A 20,332-nucleotide genomic window follows, 5' to 3' on the forward strand; every position below is an offset into this window, starting at 1 on the left:
GTACAAGCATATACACACTCGCACACATTCAAAATAAACAGTTGCTCGTGCACAGAGGCATACAAACACACAAAACAAACACAAATGTATATGCAGAAATGCGCATGCACACACACACACACACACACACACACACACACACACACACACACACACACACACACACAAAAAACATACTCCTGCACAAACCTACACACACACACACGCACACACACACACACACAAACTGCATACCTAAGGCAGTTTACAAAGTTACAATTTAATTTATGTATTTGCATTTCTTTACTGGGAAAGTCTGTTTGGGCTTTAGAGTCCTTTGCTGCAATGCCTGAGTAGAAATATTCCACTAGTAGTTTATAATGTATGTGAGGAAACACACAGTGTAAACAAATGGCAAGCATAATACATTATATGATATATGATTAATAACAGTATGATATATTGGCACAAAGTAACCGATTATAGTATGCTTAAAACAGCAACATAATATAAAATGTGATTTGAAATAATACAATTTAAATATAGTGAGAAAGTGCAGTAGTAGTAGATGATCAGATATGAACTATCAGAAAGGAATATTTTCTTGGGGAACAGTAATGGTCCATTACAGCTGAAAAGTAGTTTTACTGTGAAACGAGTTAGGTAAAGAATGTGTGATTGTAAGAAATCTGTATGCTACCCAGTATGATAATGTGTAACAAAGATATTCAATAGTAAAAAGTACAGATACGGAAGTGGAACTGACCATAACAGTAGATGTTTGAATGATCACTGCTGCAGTAACCTTAGTTATATGGGTTATATCCTGCCAAGGATATAACAGCCGGTCAGCCTCCAAAGCTTCAGGGCACCTTCCACGCACCAAACTGTCAAGCAGCTTGAGCTGAGCTGACTAAAAGACAAGTTTGGGCATGAAGCCTTCAGAGATTTACTGCCAGCAGAGAGAGGGAGGCTGAGCCCTGAAAGGACAACGATGGGAATAACAAAAAATAAATGTCCACACCCTGGCATAAAAAACACACCAAAAAGCAAAGGGAGTGGAGGGAGGGAGTGGCTGCTGCAGCAGTGATTATTCAAATATTTACTGTTATGGTAAATTCAACTTGCACAACTGTCCTTCATATTGATCATTGCTGCAGTAGCCTTAGTTATATGGGTAGATTGCCATAGCTAACTACATTTGGGAGGTGAAAGGAGACGGGTCCTAGCAAAGTATGATCAAGAGAAAGAATCCAGCTTATATTGCTTTGTAAAAGTATGTACAGAGGACCAAGTAGCAGCTTCTGGAATACTTGTAGAATCCAACCCTTTCCAAAAAGCCATAGAAGAAGCCAAGGTCCTTGTAGAGTGGGACTTGACCAGGACTTGACCATGCCCGGAATAGATTTGTCATGGTGAGTATAGCAAAAGGTAGTAGCCTTAGGCAGCTATTTGGAAATGTATTTATTTATTTATTAATTGATTGACATTTGATTACCAGGAAAGTACGACTTGGTAGAAGCCCATTTTCAGTGGAGTCCCAGGGAGAAAAGCACCAAATTATTACAAAACATTTTAAGAACAATAATTTTACAATTTTCAAAAATAAAAGAAAAAAACTGCAGTTTAGATAATTATAACAAATTAGACATAATACAAAAAAATGGTTAAGAACTGATACAAGGTATATGACAATCATTTAATATTTAGAGAAATTTTAGACAGTTTGTAGAGACATTAAGGTAAGTTAGTCTAATAGAAATAGGAATTACAATATGAAGTGAGAGAAAAACAGGCGTATGGTGTATTTAATCAGAAAGTCATGGAAGAGAATCAGATAGCAGTAAGGAAGTAAGTGAAGAAAGGAGAGTAAGGAAGTATAAGGAATGAAAAGGTACTTGTTCACATTTAGGGATATATTTATCCTGGTTTTGAACATGAATAGAGCCAGAAATAAAGCAGAGAACCTAAGAAATAGTCTGTTTTGACATCTGTTATCTGTTCTTACTTTCACAAGAAATGAACAATTAATTCAATGATTTGAAAGATTTAGTTCTGTCAAGATAGTACCTGAGTTGTCTGTACCCATCCAATGTATGGAGTACCCTTTCTTCCTCATTTTTAGGTTCTGGAAAGAAAACTGGGAGATATCGGCCCGGGGGCCTATACAAGCCCAGCCAAAAAAGGTACCCTGGCTTTTGCCACCCAAGAAAATAATTTTCCTGTGCCACTGTCGAGCAGAGCCACAGAGGTAATCACTGGGGTGAATTTCCTATTTCCCATCCAATCATCAAGATTTTTCTTGAAGAGTGCTAATGAGGAGCTTTGTTTGATATAGATAGGCAGTTTATTCCAGAGTATGGGAGGTCTCAGGGACAGGAATCTTTCCCTCTGGCATGTTCTGTTTATTGTGGTGACAAGGTTTAGATCCCTAGAGTGTGTAGCTCGGAGGGGATTGGGATTTTTTTAAGTGGAGCATGTCCAACAGCTCTGGGTTTGACATAGCTTTGTATGTTAGGCAGAGATCACCTCTAAGTAGGCGATGTGCGACATAGTAAAGCTAGAGTTGTTTGAGACGGTGTGCATAGGGCATCTGTTTGAGGCCGGTAATCCTCTTTGTGAGGTATTTCTGCGGCCTTTCCAGTTGTTGTAGATGTCTTGTGAGGTGCATACCAAAAGGGGCGTTGTACTCTATAATGGGTCTAATGAGTGATGAGTAAAGGGGAACAATGACCTTTTTTTCTGGATGAGAAACCTTTTTTGATGAGGTGTGCCACGTAGAAGGATTTCCTGACTACTGTGGTGATGTGATTATCAAAGTAGAGACTACTGTCCACCTGTGTCCCAAGGTCTCTTATCACACTTTCAGTGTTAAGTATACTACCACCTATGTTGTAGTTCATGGTACAGAGTTTTTACCAAAGGGGATGACCATGCACTTTTTTGGCATTGAGCTTGAGGCCATGGCTTTGACACCAGGCATCTGTCTCAGTGAGGCCCTTTTGTAGGATATCCACATTGTTAGGAGTTTCGATTATGGCTCCTAGTTTGCAGTCATCTGCAAACTTTGTTAGCCAAAGACCTTCTGTGTTAGCCTGTACTTCAGAGAAGTAGATACCAAACATGAGAGGACCCAGGACTGAACCCTGTGGTACTCCACTTGTCACTGGTCTGAAGTCGGACTTGGAGTCTGCTACTTTCACAGTGTGGGTTCTGTCAGTGAGCCAGTTGGCAACTCATCTTGTGAAATAGGGATTTATACCTAGTTTAGTGAGTTTATCTATAATTCCAGAGTGGGGGATGGTGTTGAAAGCCTTGGCAAGATCTAGATAAGCTGTGTGAACCACCTTACCCTTATCTACGGCTTTGGTGACTGCTTCAAAGAAGTCTATCAGGTTTAGGAGACATGATCTGCCTTTTACAAACCCGAACTGGGTGGGGTCCAGAGTTTGGAGATTACCAATGTCTTTGTTTATAAGTTCCATGATGATACATTCCATGGCCTTGCAGACCAGGCTCATCAGGCTAATGGGGGCGGTAGTTCCCGGGGTCCGTGGTGGCTCCCCCTTTGTGGAGTGGGATAACCGTCGCTTTGCGCCATTCAGCAGACACAAAGCCTGAGGTGAGGCTATGATTGAACATGGTACTTATATATGGTGCCAGTTCGTTCTGTTGTCCGTGTAGAACGCAACCTGGAATGTTGTTTGGTCCCATGGATGCTGTGTTCTTGGCTTTGGAGAGTGTGGTTTTTACCTGTGCAGCCGTGATTACAGGAACTTTGCATTCTTCCGGTATAGAGATGGGCTCTTTAGGGGGTGAGAGGTGGGTAAAGTTAGCACTGAACCTATCTGCCAGGATGTTGGCAATATTAGTTGGGTCTGTATACTTAGTGCCATTGTGCTGTAACTCAGAGCAGATCTGAGTGTTGCCACTGATATTCTTGACATAGCTATAGAATGCTTTGTGGTTGCCTTTAGAATCAGTGGCGATTTTGTTTTCGTAACTAGCTTTGGAGGATTTTATCAGGGATCGCAGCTTCTTACTGAGGCTGACCAGGGAGCTCCTCCACTCATGGGATTTTACTCTCTTTTGCAACGGTTTCTTCCTTCCGTTGTACAGTTTGTTTATGGCAGGGGACCACCAGACTGGCTTTCTATTTTTGGAGGATAGCATCTTGGTTCTGTTTAGGATAGCGCAATCCATGCACTCATGTAAGTGCTTATAAAGTGCAATTGTGTAGGATTCAGTAGTCGTAACTGTATTGTCCATCTGCATGGGTGTCATGAAGTTCACCACTTCTGTCTTAAGAAGCATGAAGTTGGCTTTGGAGAAATTTTTTTACCATGGTTTCCTTAATGGGGGGTAGGGGCAGGATGTTGATATCTAGGGTAATTAGCTTATGGTCGGATCAGACCAATGAGGCGTTGACTTCAGGTGTGGAGTACCTATCACTCATGTTGGTAATGACTAGATCTAGGATATTGTTGCCCCTGGTGGGGGAGTGGATAAGTTGATCCAGGGCATTGGAGTTTATGAATTCCAGAAAGCGTTGAGCGGAGGAGTTGGTACATGAGTAGTTTTCCCAGTTAATGGTGGGGTACTTGAAATCGCCCATTATTAGGGTGTTTGGCTGAACCCTAATATTTTCCAGTACATCAAGAAAAGAGGAGTGGGAATCCTGGGGCATGGTGGGTGATCTTTAGCAAGCTACAGTTTGGATTGCAGTTTTGCCCAGAGTTAGTTGCACTTGGATAACCTCGGCTGCATTATGCTGAGCAACTAGCCTGGAGGTGTGGATATCCTTAATGAATATGGACACACCTCTGCCTTTGGTGTTCCGGTCCAGGTTACATGGCCGAAAAGTGTGGTATGCGTTATAGCCTGGTAGTGCAGGGGTGCTCTCTAGAGCCTTGAACCAGGTCTCAGTCACTGCACAGATATCAATGTTCTCCATTTTAAGGAGTGCCTCGAGTGAGTGCATTTTGAGATTTAGACTTCTAGCATTGAGTAGCATCATCCTCAGTTTTTGCTTGCCTGTTCCTGTTACAGTGGCAAATTTGTCATTTGAACCTTGCCTAAAAATGGCACTATAGGGCTGGCAAGAACCTTAGCCAGTATCCAGAATCCCAGGGGTGGCAGGTGCAGGCCATCTCTGGCAAAGCATTGTGGTCTGTCGACCATGTCATCCCAGGAAGACAGATACTGGATCCTCTAGAATGGCACCAGAAGCTTAGCCAATTGTTGAAGTCAATCATTTTGTCCTTGTGCTGCGGCATCATTCTGGGTGATGGCAGAATGCTTCTCAGGGCTAGGGTCATACCTGCCTGGGCTACAAGATCGGAGAGCTCTTCCATGTCTCTTTTCATGTAGTCCAGGGAGGTACATCTCAGGTCTTTCATGCCAACATGGACAATGACAGAGTTATATTTGTACTTGTTGTGGAGTGACCTGAGTACGTGGGTTATGTGGCGGATCCTGGCACCCGACAGGCAGCTGACAGAAACCTTCTCCTTGTTTAGCTTGGTGAGTGTGACATCAGTGTGCCTGACTATAGAGTCACCTATGACTAGTGTGTTAGGTACGTTGTTTTGCCTTATTGGCTGTGGTTGAGTGGCATACTGAGTCTGCGGGCTATGTGTCATTTGGGTTGTGTTGGGGGATGAGTTTGACTTAGACTTAAAGTAAACTCATATGCCACTTCAGGCAAAAAGAAAGATTAATTCTCTAATAACCCCTATCTTTGTGGAAAATAAGGTAGGGCTGACTCACTATAAAAGCTTTCAACTCAAAATACCCTTCTTGCAGAGGTCAGAGCAATCAATAAAACCATCTTCCATGTTAAGAACCTCAAGTCAGCCAGATTAGCTGGTTCAAATGGTGCAAGTGTTAATTTCTGTAATATAAAATTAAGATCCCAAGGAGGGGCCACCAGTTTACTTGGAGGCATGTTATGCAAAACCCTTTTCAAGAACATTTTGACATGGGGCTGCCTTGAAAGAGGAGGATCCATGTGCAGGCATGCTGAAATGACCGGTAAATGAACCTTGATAGAGGAATAATAACAGCCATAGGATAGTAATGTTCACAAATACTATAAAAACAGAGAACAGCTTGCCCTGAATGGGTGCTTGCTATGTTGTTGTCACCAACTAGAAAAACTTTTCCATCTGCTAATATATGATTTTCTAGTAGCAGGCTTCCTTGCATCCATTATTACCTGCTGCATATCCTGAAAAAACAGGTATGTGAAAGGAATTAAGATCCTATCATCCAGTTTGAGGAGGAATAGTTCGCATGCTTCGTTTTCTGTTTCTTTTTGACAGGAAAAATGGGGCCAATCGTGTTACTAATGGCAGCTGGTGCTTCCCCAAGGATGGGCACTGCATTCTGTCCGAACAGGAAAACCTTCCCTGTTCCTTCTCCCAAGACCGACAAAGAAGCTTTTCTCTTCCCCACTGAGAGTACCCCAAGAGCCACAGAGGACGTGGCTAACCCCTGATTCATAGTGGCTGTATCTGCTACACCAGAGGGATCCAGGGTAAAAGGTGAGTGGTCTGAGGTACAACAAATGGCCGCAGCAGAGTCACCAACCTGTGGCTGAGGTAAGTTGCTAGCCTGATGTGGTGGCAAAGGCTGTTTGCTTAACTTTTATCTTTTTGTGGCTGGACCATGGGAGTGACAATCTGTTCCATGAGTAACAACGCCAGTAAAACTACCAGTCCACAAAAGTTTATTTATTTATTTATTTATTTATTTATTTATTTATTTTTGAATGACAAAATACAGTAAAAAGCACTTTCAAACACTATAGTAACCCCACAACCTTAAAATAACGACAACTTCTCCACAGAAAATAGTTTATTGTTTGGATAACACTACTTTCAAACTGACAGAAACAATGAGTGATCCATTTAAAAGTAAGTTACAGTCATAGATTCATAGATTAGTACAAGGCTATCTGCCCTTGTTGCCATTTTAAGCCAAGCCAAAATTCTCATCCCAAAGGTAAGAATCAATCCCAGTACCTTGTCTCTATGAGGTAAACACCACAGCCATTATGACAACTCCCATTCCCAGTCTCAAGACAGTCCATTAAAACTTAACACTCCTAGCTTTAAAATAACTTTTCCTGGAGAGAAAAGCAATAAAACATCAGTAAAAAGAAAATGGAAGTTCTTCCCCCCAAAGGGAACCTCTCTGCCTGCTCAGGAAAACACAAGCCGACCATTGATCCTCAAAAGCCTCAGAGAAGCATACTCTTCAGCGGCATTAAAGCTGCGAAGAGCTTTGCACCTAAACTTGTCTTATAGTCAGCTCAGTTTGAGCTGCTTGACAGTTTGAGTTTAGGGAAGATGCCCTAAAGCTGTGGACACTATCTGGCTGTCATTTCCTTGGCAGAATATAACCCATATAGCTAAGGCTACTGCAGCAGTGATCAGTATGAAGAACATTAACAGTTTGGAGAAATGAGGCAGAAAAAAATAACTATACACTATTGTACATGAGTTTCAACTGTCAATGTCTTAAGGATATGGGAGAAAACCACAGACCCCAATGTTTTGAAGATCCATGCAGGCATAAAAAAGACGTGTGGACTCCGCTAAGAAGACATTCCAGTTAGAAACTGCTCCACAGAACCAGTGCCACACACCTCACCACTTTGCAAACTTTCTGTATAGCATAATGTGTACATTTTACTTAAATAGCCAAATGTTGTTCAGTCTGCATAGAATAATGGTAACATTTTCTTAAAAATGACCATATGTGTCATTTTGGCGTGTAATAACAAGTCTTCATTTTATTGAGCATAGCTGCTTATAGTATGGTCTATTAAGATAGCCTAATGCTATTATTTTTTTTTAAACCACTGTCTCTCTTGTACTTTTTTATGGTTGCTCCTTTCTCTAAACTTTACTTTGGTTGATACTGAAAAGGTGCCAAAGTAGTCCAGTTCACTTAACAGTAAAATAAGTACATTCAAAAACAGAATGGACTTTTTCACTAACATTACCATACAGTTATCCTTTGTTGATATTAGTACATTTAGGCCATTTATTCCATGAATGGCCTTGTCTTCTAGTCATGCACCCAATTACATTTTATTTATTTGTTTATTTAGTTTGATTTCCTGGAAGTTCCAATTGGGATTTCTCCCATTTTCAGTGGAGGCCCTGAGAGAAAATTTCCACATATAATAAATACATTACATAACAGAAAAATATAACACAATATAGACAATAATGCAGTGAGTTATATAATATCACATTACATAGGATAATGCTGAGTACCTTTTATACACATTTGAGTTATTGAAACATGAGATAGTTGATTACAGAGACATTTGACATTTAAGAGTACCTAACTTATCTAGTGATATTGTTAAGAGTGTGAAAAAGATAGATAACATATGAAGTGAAAGGATTATAACGTAAGGATGTATTGAAATAAAGAATTCTAGTGGGATACTGTACATGAAGAGGGTAAGATATATAGAAGGTAAAAGCATGTATGAAAGAATTAGATGTGTCATTATTTACCTGGAAGAAAAATTCTCATAGGGCAGAAGAAGCAGGTTGTAGGATAGAGTGGAAAGGATGTAAAAGCATGACGGAAAATAGCAGAGGCCCATTTTTGGTGTTAGTATTGTGATGATAGATACTGACAGCCATGCCAGGAGAAGTAGGGCAGTGGCTGTATGACTTGTGCCAGCACAGCTAGCTGGAATTTTGTAAATAATTGTATGTCATTTGTATATAAAACTGATTTGTACAGATGCTTGTGCTGAAAATGTATTTGTAAGGTTTGCTGCTGTTAAAATGTATCAACAGTGCACCCTGTTGGAATGAAAAGAAATGTACATGTATTATTGTAACTGAATTAAATGTATATGTCTTAGTAGAGGACATTGGGGCAGCAGAGGTTAACCAGATAGCTTACTTTAAGAAAAATAAGGGGAAATGTAAATGAGCTGTTAAATTTTAAAACAGCACAACACAGTGCTGAATAGAACCAGAGACGGTAAGTCTGGAAGAAGGCTTTGTTCATTAGCTCACTAAAAAGTGGGGAAGCCCCAGTCACTGCCATAAACATTTAGATGTGTACGGTAGCCTTCTATGCTAAATTCCTGTCTCAGCTTCAGAGGGGGTATTGTGAGAACCTAGAACAAGAAGTCATTCTGCAAGCCATCTTGGATGTTATGTTTTACAGGGAGTAATCTCTGAGTGTTGAGTATTCTTTTTTGGGGAACTTGACTAGAAAGACTGCTCACATATTTAATTTGTGCCTTGTTCTACCAAGTAAGTTATTAGGGAACAGTAATTCTCTTAGATTCAGTCAGGAATATAGTGAAGCTTAGTTTTACTTTATTTGTATGAGTCTGTCCATCAATGTTACTTTCAGTATCTCCTGTGATTTGAACTATGTGGTTTACTGTAAATATATATCTAGTATTTTCTTGTTCTGTTATTATTTGTTATTAAATATATTTAAACTTTTATCGTGGTTGGTCCTTGTAGAAAGTAGTTAACTTTTGAGAGAGCTTTTACTTATTTGGTGACACTGTGTGGGCCATTCCAGAAGGCCTAGCTGTCTTAGTCAAATACTACCCTTTCTATTAGTATTAATATTACACAGTATAATTGGACACCCTTTGTTAAGGGCCTTAGAGTAGATGATTGTGGAATGTCTGGTGGCAGTGATAACTACCTTATACTTTGGGCAGAAGGGGACATAGCAGGTAATCTGTGCCAGCCTTTCCTGTGTGTGTGTGTGTGTGTGTGTGTGTGTGTGGGTGTTTAAAAGCAAATCTCACAGCGTGATTGTCAGCTTCTTGGAGCAGGGACACCAAGCACTGAGCTGAGAGGGTGCTGGAGGTCTTGGCTTGGACACTCTGCTGAGGACCTAACCCTACAGCTGTACCAGTGGGAGGGGTCTTATTGGAGTCCTGGAGGGAGACAGATAGAGACATCAAGACCCCTCACTGAGTGTATTTCGTGTGTGCTCTTAAGGGAAATTGGGCTTGGTGCAGAGAGCTGCACCTGGAAATACTGAGTGTATCTATTTGTATTCCAAGCGCACATCCTCTCCAGTGTCAGTGGTGAGGATTCGGGCTCCTTGATTACTGGCCTTGCCTAGGGGCATTACAAGTATATTGCATTTTTTTTAGTGTAAAAGAAAGAAACAAGTTGTAAGTTAAATAATGAGTTAATTGAGTGTAATTAGAAGTAGGAGTATGACTGAATTCTGTCTTCCAGTGCTACACAGTAGCAAGCAGTTTGCTACAGTTTAAAAGAAAAAAATCTTTTTTGTTTATTTAACAGAAATATGAGTGTTGCATTACTGCATGTGGGGTATTAACTCTAGTAACTTAAGCAAACGGTTTGCTATAGTTTGAAAGGGAAACTATTTCTTTTTTTAACTAAGACCTGAGTGTTGTAGAGCATTGTGCAAGGTATAAACTGTATATATTTTTTGTTTCTTTGTATCTTTTTTTTTCTGAATTGAAAGGAAGAAGGGGCAGGGCAGGGCACTGAAATGGAACTTGATTGGCTGGAGCAGGAAAGAGGGGAGGCATGTCCTGCATCTATCTACCTGTTTGGTGTGCCAGTAGGATTGGATTTTTTTTTTTGTTGCACTCGAAGAGCTGGGAGGCTAGTATTTGGTAACAGGACAGGGTACCAGATGAACCAGCTACATTTCTGATTTTAAGTACACTAAAAATGGACACTTTTTCAAAGTAAGATGTATTCAATGGTCTATTAAGGCATACTTCATTAGTCATCCTTGTTTGCTGAGCATTTTTCTGTTGAGTTTATGCTGCTTTTGGAGAAGAGTATAACAACTGTGGTTATGACAGTTGTAACGTCAGTATTGGAAAAATATGACATATAATATTAAGTGCACTGGATCTTATTGTAAAAAAAAATCTGTTTTTAACCATTAAAGTTAATTATATTTTCATGAAAAGCACAGGGAAATATAGGGCTTTAATTCATTGTTGAAAATGACTGAGAGACAGGAGTGACTGTGGTCATTACATACAGATGTACTAATGTACAACACACCAAATACCTCATGAATGTAGTCACTGTGGGTAAGATGCCCAGGGTTAGCATATGTTTGCTGACTTGCATTGCAGAGTCCCAGCAGGTTAGCTACCCAAAACATAATTTACTACAATGCCTGATTTCAGGTGACTCGGGGGCTTTGGGCTCATTCAGTAAAAAGCACAGTTTCTGTAGTTAAATGTGCTATTCTTGGTACAGAGGAAACTGGATCAGGTTTATTTCTGCATGATGCCCTCCAAAGCTGAATCTTTGGTTGCATTGTTGCAGCAAAATCTTCTCCTGCCTGATGCCCTTCCTGCTGTACTCCTACTGGCTGTTCTGTGTTGCCCCACCATAACCCATTGTTGGGTAGGCAGTGTCCAGGAGAGCTTAGGTTTAACTGAGCAAAAAAGTACTAAAGTACTTCAAAGTCTAGGTCTGTATTGCAAGCAGTCTCAGCCATATAACCCTCCTCTATTAACAGAAATATTAATTTGTATATAACTTTATGTAACAATGCAAAGCATATTTTACAAACTGCTCACTTGTCTTTACAACCATACAGTAATTGCATGCATGTATGTTTACCTCTGTTACTGTATGTAATTCATGTACATTATGAACAATTGTATAATTATACAAACTTTACCTTTTGCAATAGATCACTAATGCTTTCCTGGGCTAAGGCTGAAACTGGTCATTTGTGATAAATGCTCTGTGCTGGTTAAGCAGGGAACCAAGTCAGCTGACAAATGTCTTGCTATCTGACTATTGGTGTTTTTATTATTGGTTATGCCTGCCTACACAAAGGTAGGTGAGCATGGCACTGAAATGCTTCAATTTTTGCTCATCACCATTGCCACATTTTGACAGACTCCGCACATTAAGAATGTTCCATAGCTGCAGCTTCTCCTGGCTCCAGTCATGTATTTGCAGCTCCCAACCAGTATAGCCCCTTCTTTCGGTCAAGATGGTGATGTGTGCAGATGAAAGCATTCAAGATGTTGCTTTGAGATGAAGCATTATTACCCCGAGGAAACAAAATAAAATAAGTATTTCAGAAGCAAGTGTTGGAGGTCTTCATGACTGAACCTGTTAGCAAAGATGCAGGTCTGCCAGCTGCACCCCGTTTATTTGTTATACCTTAGAGTACTGAGCAGTACAAATACTAATGCAGTTCAGCATTGGGTACTTTACTTTTCACTTGCTTTTAGATATTACAGTGTTTCTGATATACTGCATAAAAGTGCTGGAGAGGCTAATTAATAAACAGATACACAAAGAAGGAGAAATTAAGATGGGCAATAAACTGGCTTCAGAAAAGGATACAGTACATTTGACCTGATGTTTACAATGAAAGAGATAGTGGAGAGGAACTATTGTAGAGGAAAGACAAGTGGTCATTCCTACACTTTGGGAAAGCATATGACAAGGTCTTAAGAATGCTGATTTGTGCAGTAATACAGTGCTTTGAAGTCCCAGAAACATTGGCATAATTAGTGCTGTTTATGTATGGGGACCCAGTAACAAAAGTATGAATATCTGGACTCCCAATGGGGAGGGGTGTGCATCTTGGCTCATTTGTGAGCCCTCACCAGGAACTTCAGCAAATGATAAGGAACTACAGTGCAAAAACTAAAAGCAGCTGGGATGAAACCTAGTAGAAGCAAGACCGTGATCATGGCAGCAAATGTGGGAAATCAGAAGAAGCTTGAAGCTGATATAGAAGGGAAAACAGTATAACAGGTTAGCAGCTGCAGGTATGTGGGAGGTGTGCACATGGAGGAGGGAAGTCTGAAGGAGGAAATAAAAGCTGGAATCAGATGAACTGCAGCGAAATGGCACAGAGTGTCAGGAATACTGTGAAACAGAAGAATGCCAAAGAAGTTGTAAAGTTAGGTGTACAAAACAGGAGTTAGACCAGTACTTATGTATGGTAGAAACCCAGGCAGTGAAGGCAGGGTGGTTGAGAAAGCTTGAAGTGATGGAGATGAAATGTTTGAGAAGGGTAGTAGGATGCACACCATGGAGCAGAAGAGGAAATGATGACATCAGAGCAGATATCAAAATAGCTGTAATTGCAGAAAACGTCAGACAAAACAGATTATAGTGGTTTGAGCATGTGTGCAGGAAAGGAACAGTCAAACCTATAAGTTTACACTGACTCAGTTTTAGTCCCTGGGTCTCTCTCTAAACCTACCAAAAGCCATCTGGTAACCACAAGATCAGTTCTGTTTCTGAAAACACTGATGAACACAGAACAAAAAAGGCATTTTCTACCACCATCCCCAAGCAAGTGTTTTTGTCTAGCAATTTATTTTCAGACAGTAACACAACAGACTCATATTGCCGCAAGGGAATTCTTAAAAATACTGGGGTATGTAACTTCTACCATTTTGATGTTGTCACTACCATGGTTATAAACGAGGAAGCTACAGTGGTACTAAAAAACTAGCTGGTGCAAGCATATCTGGTAATGCCCTGTCCATTTTCTACCCTGCATCAGAAAAGAGCACCCATGGCAGAATCATTGGGTGCACCTTCATTTGTGGGTGCTCTTCAAGGTAGGCCTAGGCACATAGTCACCACAGATGCCTTAAACATAGTCTTGATGGCACATGTAGGGAACCCAGCATCAAAAGGAAATGGGGCAAGAACCTCAGGAGAAGATACTTTAGCATAAAATTGATAATGACAGTCATCCTAACCGTCAAGTCATACAGACTTATTTGACTGCTGAGAATGTTGTATATCTTGACAGACAACATCACAGTAATGCAGAAAATCAACAAATAGGGTGTGACCCACTTTAGATGTTGTGCAGGCTAGCAATGTGTGCATAGGATCTAAGAAGTTTGAATTGATCCTCAAGGCCTCCTACAGTCCGAGAATTTTTTTTATCAGACTCACATGACTGGATGCCATGCAAGGTGTATTTCTGAACTTGACCTAAAAGTGTGTGTGAGGGGAGGGGGCACAGAGACAGAACTTTTTGCTTCTCCAGAAAACAAACAGCTTAGGAAATTTTGCACCAGGATACCATCCCACATGGGGGTGCAAGGGGTGCCTACACCCCTGCAAAAAAAAAAATACTGAAAGTGCTTTTAATGAAACATTTTTGGAGTTTTTGCTGTCAGGTGAAAAGGTGTCGATCTATCAACATGATTCCTTTGACACAGCTTCCCCTTTCACAATCTATAGAATTTCATATTCTGCATTCTGATAGCTTCCACATATTTTTCTCCTTTCATTTCAAATGCCATAACTTTTCCACTACACTGGTCTCTGTGCTATTTTTTTATCTTTCATCTATCAAAGAATAATGAGAGTTAATCTGTAGCAATAGGCATAGATGTAATATTCAGCCACCATGCCATGTATCATGTACCACTGTCAAAGGTTAACATTTTCCAAGACTTTACAGTTAAATCTGTGACTTTGACAAGGAGGTTTTATAGAAAATATATTACAATGAAATGCTTAATTTTTAATTAGAAAGGTATATGAATTTAAGGCAAACTGTATACTGCTACATTTAGAAAAAGTAACAAACAAATTATTTTCCATATTACATTTCTATGGTGTTGCGGTCAACACCCTTTCTAGACAGCTTGCTGACATTAGTGGTTCTTGAAAAAAATGCCCGTCTCCCAGCCAAAACTGGTCTGTGCTTGGTGTCCTTTGCAGTTTTCAGTGAGACCTCCTTACATGCTGAGGTCTTGAGACAGTCGTGCTCACACCTATGGCTAGCATCTACTGGAAGATGGTGAAGGATTTCTTTTTTCCTTCTCATAAATTCCAAATAGAAATCAGAGCCCTTTTTTTCCATATGATGCTCTTTCTGCTGTCTTCCTATTTGTACTGCAGGAGAGATAAGTATAGCAAAATAAATAAATGATTTGCTACACTGAAGCTGTGCTCTAGAAAATAATTCTTTAGCACCCAGTTGTGTGTTCACATCTTGAGCTAATCATAGACTGATGAATTTGCCTCTTTAAGTGAACCCAGCCACTGGGGATGCACAAGCCAGTGCATTTCTTTGTGCCGGTCCCAAGCCCGGATAAATGGGGAGGGTTGCGTCAGGAAGGGCATCCGGCATAAAACTTCTGCCAAAAATTACTGATGCGGAGAACTTTTCATAATTGCATACCGGTTCGGTCGAGGCCCGGGTTAACAACGACCGCCACCAGTACTGTTAGCCAACAGGGTGCTGGCGGAAATTGGGCTACTGTTGGCCGAAGGAGAAGAGGAGGCGGCGTGCCCAAAGGCAGGAAGATAGGAGGAAGGTTAGGAGTGTAGCAGTGAGGGTAGGAACTTTGAATGTTGGCAGTATGACTGGTATAGGAAGAGAGCTAGCTGATATGATGGAGAGAAGGAAGGTTGATATATTGTGTGTGCAAGAGACCAGATTGAAGGAAGTAAGGCCAGGTGTTTAGGAAAGCGGGTTCAAATTGTTTTATCATGGTGTGGATGGCAGGAGAAATGGGGTAGGGGTTATACTAAAGGAACAATATGCCAAGAGTGTTTTAGACGTGAAGAGAGTGTCTGACCGAGTGATGTTTATGAAGCTTCGAAATTGATGGTGTAATGATGAATGTTGTTAGTGCATATGCTCCTCAAGTTGGGTGTGCGATGGAAGAGAAAGAGAAATTTTGGAGTGAGTTGGATGAAGTTGTGGTGAGTGTACCCAAGGGTGAGAGACTAGTGATTGGAGCGGACTTTAATGGGCATGTTGGTGAAGTGAACAGAGGGATGAGGAAGTGATGGGTAGGTATGGTGTTAAGGAGAGGAATGCAGAAGGTCATATGATTGTGGATTTTGAAAAGGATGGACATGGCTGTGGTGAATAATATTTTAAGAAGAGGGTGGAGCATAGGGTGACGTACAAGAGTGGAGGAAGATGCTCACAAGTTGATTATATATTATGTAGGAGGGCCAGTCTTAAGGAGATTGGAGACTGTAAAGTGGTGGCAGGTGAAAGTGTAGTTAAGCAGCATAGATTAGTGGTATGTAGAATGACGTTGGTGATCAAGAAGAGGAGGAGGAATGTGAAAGCTGTGCCAAGGATTAAATGGTGGAAGTTAAAAAAGGGTGATTGTGAAGTGGAGTTTAGGGAAGAGTTAAGACAGGCACTGGGAGGCAGTGGAGAGTTACCGAATAGCTGGGTAACTACAGCAGAACTAGTAAGGGTGACTGCTAGAAAGGTGCTTGGTGTGACATCTGGACAGAGGAAGGAGGACAAGGAGACCTGGTGGTGGAATGAGGAAGTACAGGAGAGTATACAGAGGAAGAGGCTGGCGAAGAAGAAGTGGGATTGTCAAAGAGATGAAGAAAGTAGACATGAGTATAAGGAGATGAGGCATGGCAAAGAGAGAGGTGGCAAAAGCTAAGGATAGGGCATATGGAGAGTTGTATGAGAGATTGGACACTAAAGAGGGAGAAAAGGACCTGTACCGATTAGCTAGACAGAGGGACAGAGCTGGGAAAGATGTGCAGCATGTAAGGGTGATAAAGGATAGTGAGGGAAAGGTACTCACAAGAGAGGAGAGTGTGTTGAGTAGATGGAAAGAGTATTTTGAGAGGCTGATGAATGAAGAGAATGAGAGAGAGAGAAGGTTGGATGATGTGGGGATAGTGAATCAGGAAGTGAAACAGATTAGCAAGGAGGAAGTAAGGGCAGCTATGAAGAGGATGAAGAATGGAAAGGCTGTTGGCCCAGATGACATACCAATGGAAGCATGGAGGTGCTTAGGAGAAATGGCAGTGGAATTTCTAACTAGATTGTTTAATGAAATTTTGGAAAGTCAGAGGATGCCTGAGGAGTGGAGAAAAGTGTTTTGGTACCTATCTTTAAGAATAAGGGTGATGTGCAGAGCTGCAGTAACTACAGAGGGATAAAACTGATTAGTCACAGCTTGAAGTTATGGGAAAGAGTAGTGGAAGCAAGGTTAAGAAGGGAGGTGATGATTAGTGATCAGCAGTATGGTTTCATGCCAGGAAAGAGCACTACAGATGCAATGTTTGCTCTGAGAGTGTTGATGGAGAAATACAGAGAAGGTCAGAAGGAGTTGCATTGCGTCTTTGTAGACTTGGAGAAAGCATATGACAGGGTGCCTAGAGAAGAGTTGTGGTATTGTATGAGGAAGTCGGGAGTGGCAGAGAAGTGCGTAAGAGTGGTACAGGATATGTACGAGGGTAGTGTGACAGTGGTGAGGACTGCAGTGGGAGTGACAGATCCATTTAAGGTGGAGGTGGGATTACATCAAGGATCAGCTCTGAGTCCTTTCTTATTTGCAGTGGTGATGGACAGGTTGACAGATGAGATCAGACAGGAGGCCCCATGGACTATGATGTTTGCAGATGACATTGTGATCTGTAGTGAGAGTAGGAATCAGGTTGAGGAGACTCTGGAGAGGTGGAGATATGCTCTAGAGAGCAGAGGAATGAGGGTCAGCAGGGCTAAGACAGAATATATGTGTGTAAATGAGAGGGAGGGTAGAGGAATGGTGAGGATGCAGGGAGTAGAGTTGGTAAAGGTGGACGAGTTTAAGTACTTGGGATCAACAGTTCAGAGTAATGGTGAATGTGGAAGAGAGGTGAAGAAGAGAGTACAGGCAGGGTGGAATGGGTGGAGAAGAGTGTCAGGAGTGATTTGTGACAGACGGGTATCCGTAAGAGTGAAAGGAAGGTCTACAAGAGTGTAGTGAGACCAGCTATGTTATATGGGTTGGAGACAGTGGCATTGACAAAAAGGCAGGAGTCAGAGCTGGATGTGGCAGAGTTAAAGATGTTAAGATTTGCAATCGGTGTGACTAGGATGGATAGGATTAGGAATCGGTATATTAGAGGGTCAGCTCATGTTGGACAGTTTGGAGACAAAGCAAGAGAGACGAGATTGCGTTGGTTTGGACATGTGCTGAGGAGGGATGATGGGTATATTGGGAAAAAGATGCTAAGGATGGAGCTGCCAGGTAAGAGGAATAGAGGAAGGCCTAAGATAAGGTTTATGGACGTGGTGAGAGAGGACATGCAGGCGGTTGGTGTGACAGAGCAAGATGCAGAGGATAGGAAGAAATGGAAAGAGATGATCCGCTGTGGCGACCCCTAACGGGAAAAGCCGAAAGAGAATGATGAAGTGATAATAACAAGGGGGCAATTCTTGTTCCTGAAATAAAATAAAAATACGGTATAGAAAGGTGAGTAAAAGTATTTTTTAATGTGAAATGTGAATATAAGGCAAAGAATATATGGCCAGTAAGTGCCATGTTTATGCATTCTTCTTCCTAACTGGTTTCATATAGCAGCCATAAATAAACCAGTTTTGGATATTGCTGCTAAGACAACCATCATGTAGTCCGAGTAAACCCAGCAGTAATAGTATTATGTGGACCCTATAAAATAAGTTACTTAAATTGTAAAAATGTAGTTATTGTACTAAAGACCAGTTTTCTTTGACACATTTTGTTTGATACTGTAAAAATTTAGAATCCGTTATTTGTGCTAAACAAGGAAAAAAATAGCAGTTTGTAGTTTAATGGCATACATAACATTCATATCCAGAACTTGTATCACTTATACTGACTTTTAGAGGATAGGATGCTACTGAATTGTTTTTTTTATTAGCAGGACCATTTGCATCTGTGTGACGGGAAACATTTGAAATTGGGGCAGTAAAATGTGACACCTTGTCAGTTGTAAATAAAGAGATTTAACCTGTAATCGTTTTAGCCATAATTTCTTTGACCTTTTTCTTGTCTGAAAGTTATTGTAAAAAATGAGATGTGGGATTCTGTAAATGGCACACCAATTCTGCTACCAATTTTTCTTTGCTTTCTTTTACAGACTAAAAGAATATCACCGTCTACAGAGCAAAGCAGTGTCAAAGAATTGAAACTGAATCAAATGTCAGCTGCTACCACTGTGTTTGTTAGTTTTTCTGAACAGTGCTATTAATTGTGGTTGTTGTAACACCATTTTTAAGCGAATCATAGATGGAAATGGTCTCACTGAGTGCTTCTTCTGGAAATGAAATGGAATCAATAAATATATATATATATATTTAAAATAACAGAAACAAAGCTGTTAATGTTTTTTCCTCTTCTGTTCAGCAATTCTTTATGAGTGCATTACTGGTCATACTCTTTGTTAGAAGACTGCCTTTGTGCTTTTCCAGTGGTTTAAGTGAGTCTGAAGGACAAATACATTTACTGCGCTTGCTACTTTTGTTACTGAAAAACAATCCTTCAGCCTGCTTCTCATTTTATTTTCTTCAAATCTATCAATTCAGAAAGAGCATGCAGTTGTGAGGAAAATGGTTTAAAAAAACTCATTTAAGAGAGATTGAATGAGCATGTTATTTACATTTCTTTTTTCCTTTCTGCCTTAAATATCACCTTTTCCTTGTTATCCTTAGAAAATGATGGTATTGTACTTCTAAAGCTAAGTCATTTGCCTTTTTTCCTTTTCAGGTTAACAGCATTTGAGTTCTAGCATTTTCCCTTTAGATGGTAAGAGAGAAGAATCACTTTGGAAAGCAAATGTTTTGATATTATAGAACTCGGGCTGTCACAGATGTGCAATAAGCACAAAGAAGAAAGAGATATAAATTTAACGTACTGATTGTACTTTTGTGGTTTTTGATCTTATATCAGGATATGCATATAAACGTCTTGCAAGAATCTGGCCTGGATTCATAAAATATTCTTAGCAATTTGGAGAGACTGTGACAAAGCATAAAGATAATGGTCACTTGCTATTTACAAATAGCCTGAAATTTTATACTGAATCAGAGGGTAAGCTAGTTTTACTAAGCAAATGAAGTATCCCCTAGCCACAGCTTACTCAAAAACTCCAGCAAGAAGACATTGCACCCTGATTTTTGTCAGCTCATCATTCAGGATTTTCATGCATCCCCGAGCTGAGCATGAAAATAGTCCATCAGGATTAGTGCTGTACCTCAGTCATAAAATATAAATAAGTACATAGATAAATAATGCATTCTTGCACACAGGAGGCACACATAAATGCATTATATGGCTGCACTAACTCTTATTATAGCCAGGCATATATTTTATTTAGTTTTTAATTTTTGAAACTAGCCCAGCTGGCCAGCTCATACCCTGCCACCCCCCCCCCCCCCGCCTGATGTTACCTCAGTATCAGAGTTGCAGTGAGGAGTGCCTCACTAATCACCACATGACTAGACATGCTTCACCAAGCTATGTAATTAATTGTGTGGGGGCACCAAACCTTGTTGTGAATCAGTAGTGGTAAGTAGTTTAGCACCAAAGAGAAGTAACATTTTTTTT

At 40.5% G+C, this 20,332-nt stretch overlaps 1 protein-coding gene across 1 annotated transcript in view; it reads left to right on the plus strand.

The window, feature by feature from the left end:
* The window catches only part of ASS1 (argininosuccinate synthase 1), a 681,159-nt gene extending 662,061 nt beyond the window's left edge, over positions 1–19,098 (plus strand). The window contains exon 16 of the mRNA XM_044057968.1: positions 18,867–19,098. Coding sequence (XP_043913903.1) covers positions 18,867–18,915 — 49 coding nt within the window. The 3' untranslated portion in view covers positions 18,916–19,098. The remainder of the gene's footprint in view (positions 1–18,866) is intronic.
* Positions 19,099–20,332: the final 1,234 nt, after the last annotated feature.

Source organism: Protopterus annectens, chromosome 16.part0 (genome assembly GCF_019279795.1).
Source record: "Protopterus annectens isolate FY-2018-M chromosome 16.part0, PAN1.0, whole genome shotgun sequence".
Taxonomy (NCBI): domain Eukaryota; kingdom Metazoa; phylum Chordata; order Ceratodontiformes; family Protopteridae; genus Protopterus; species Protopterus annectens.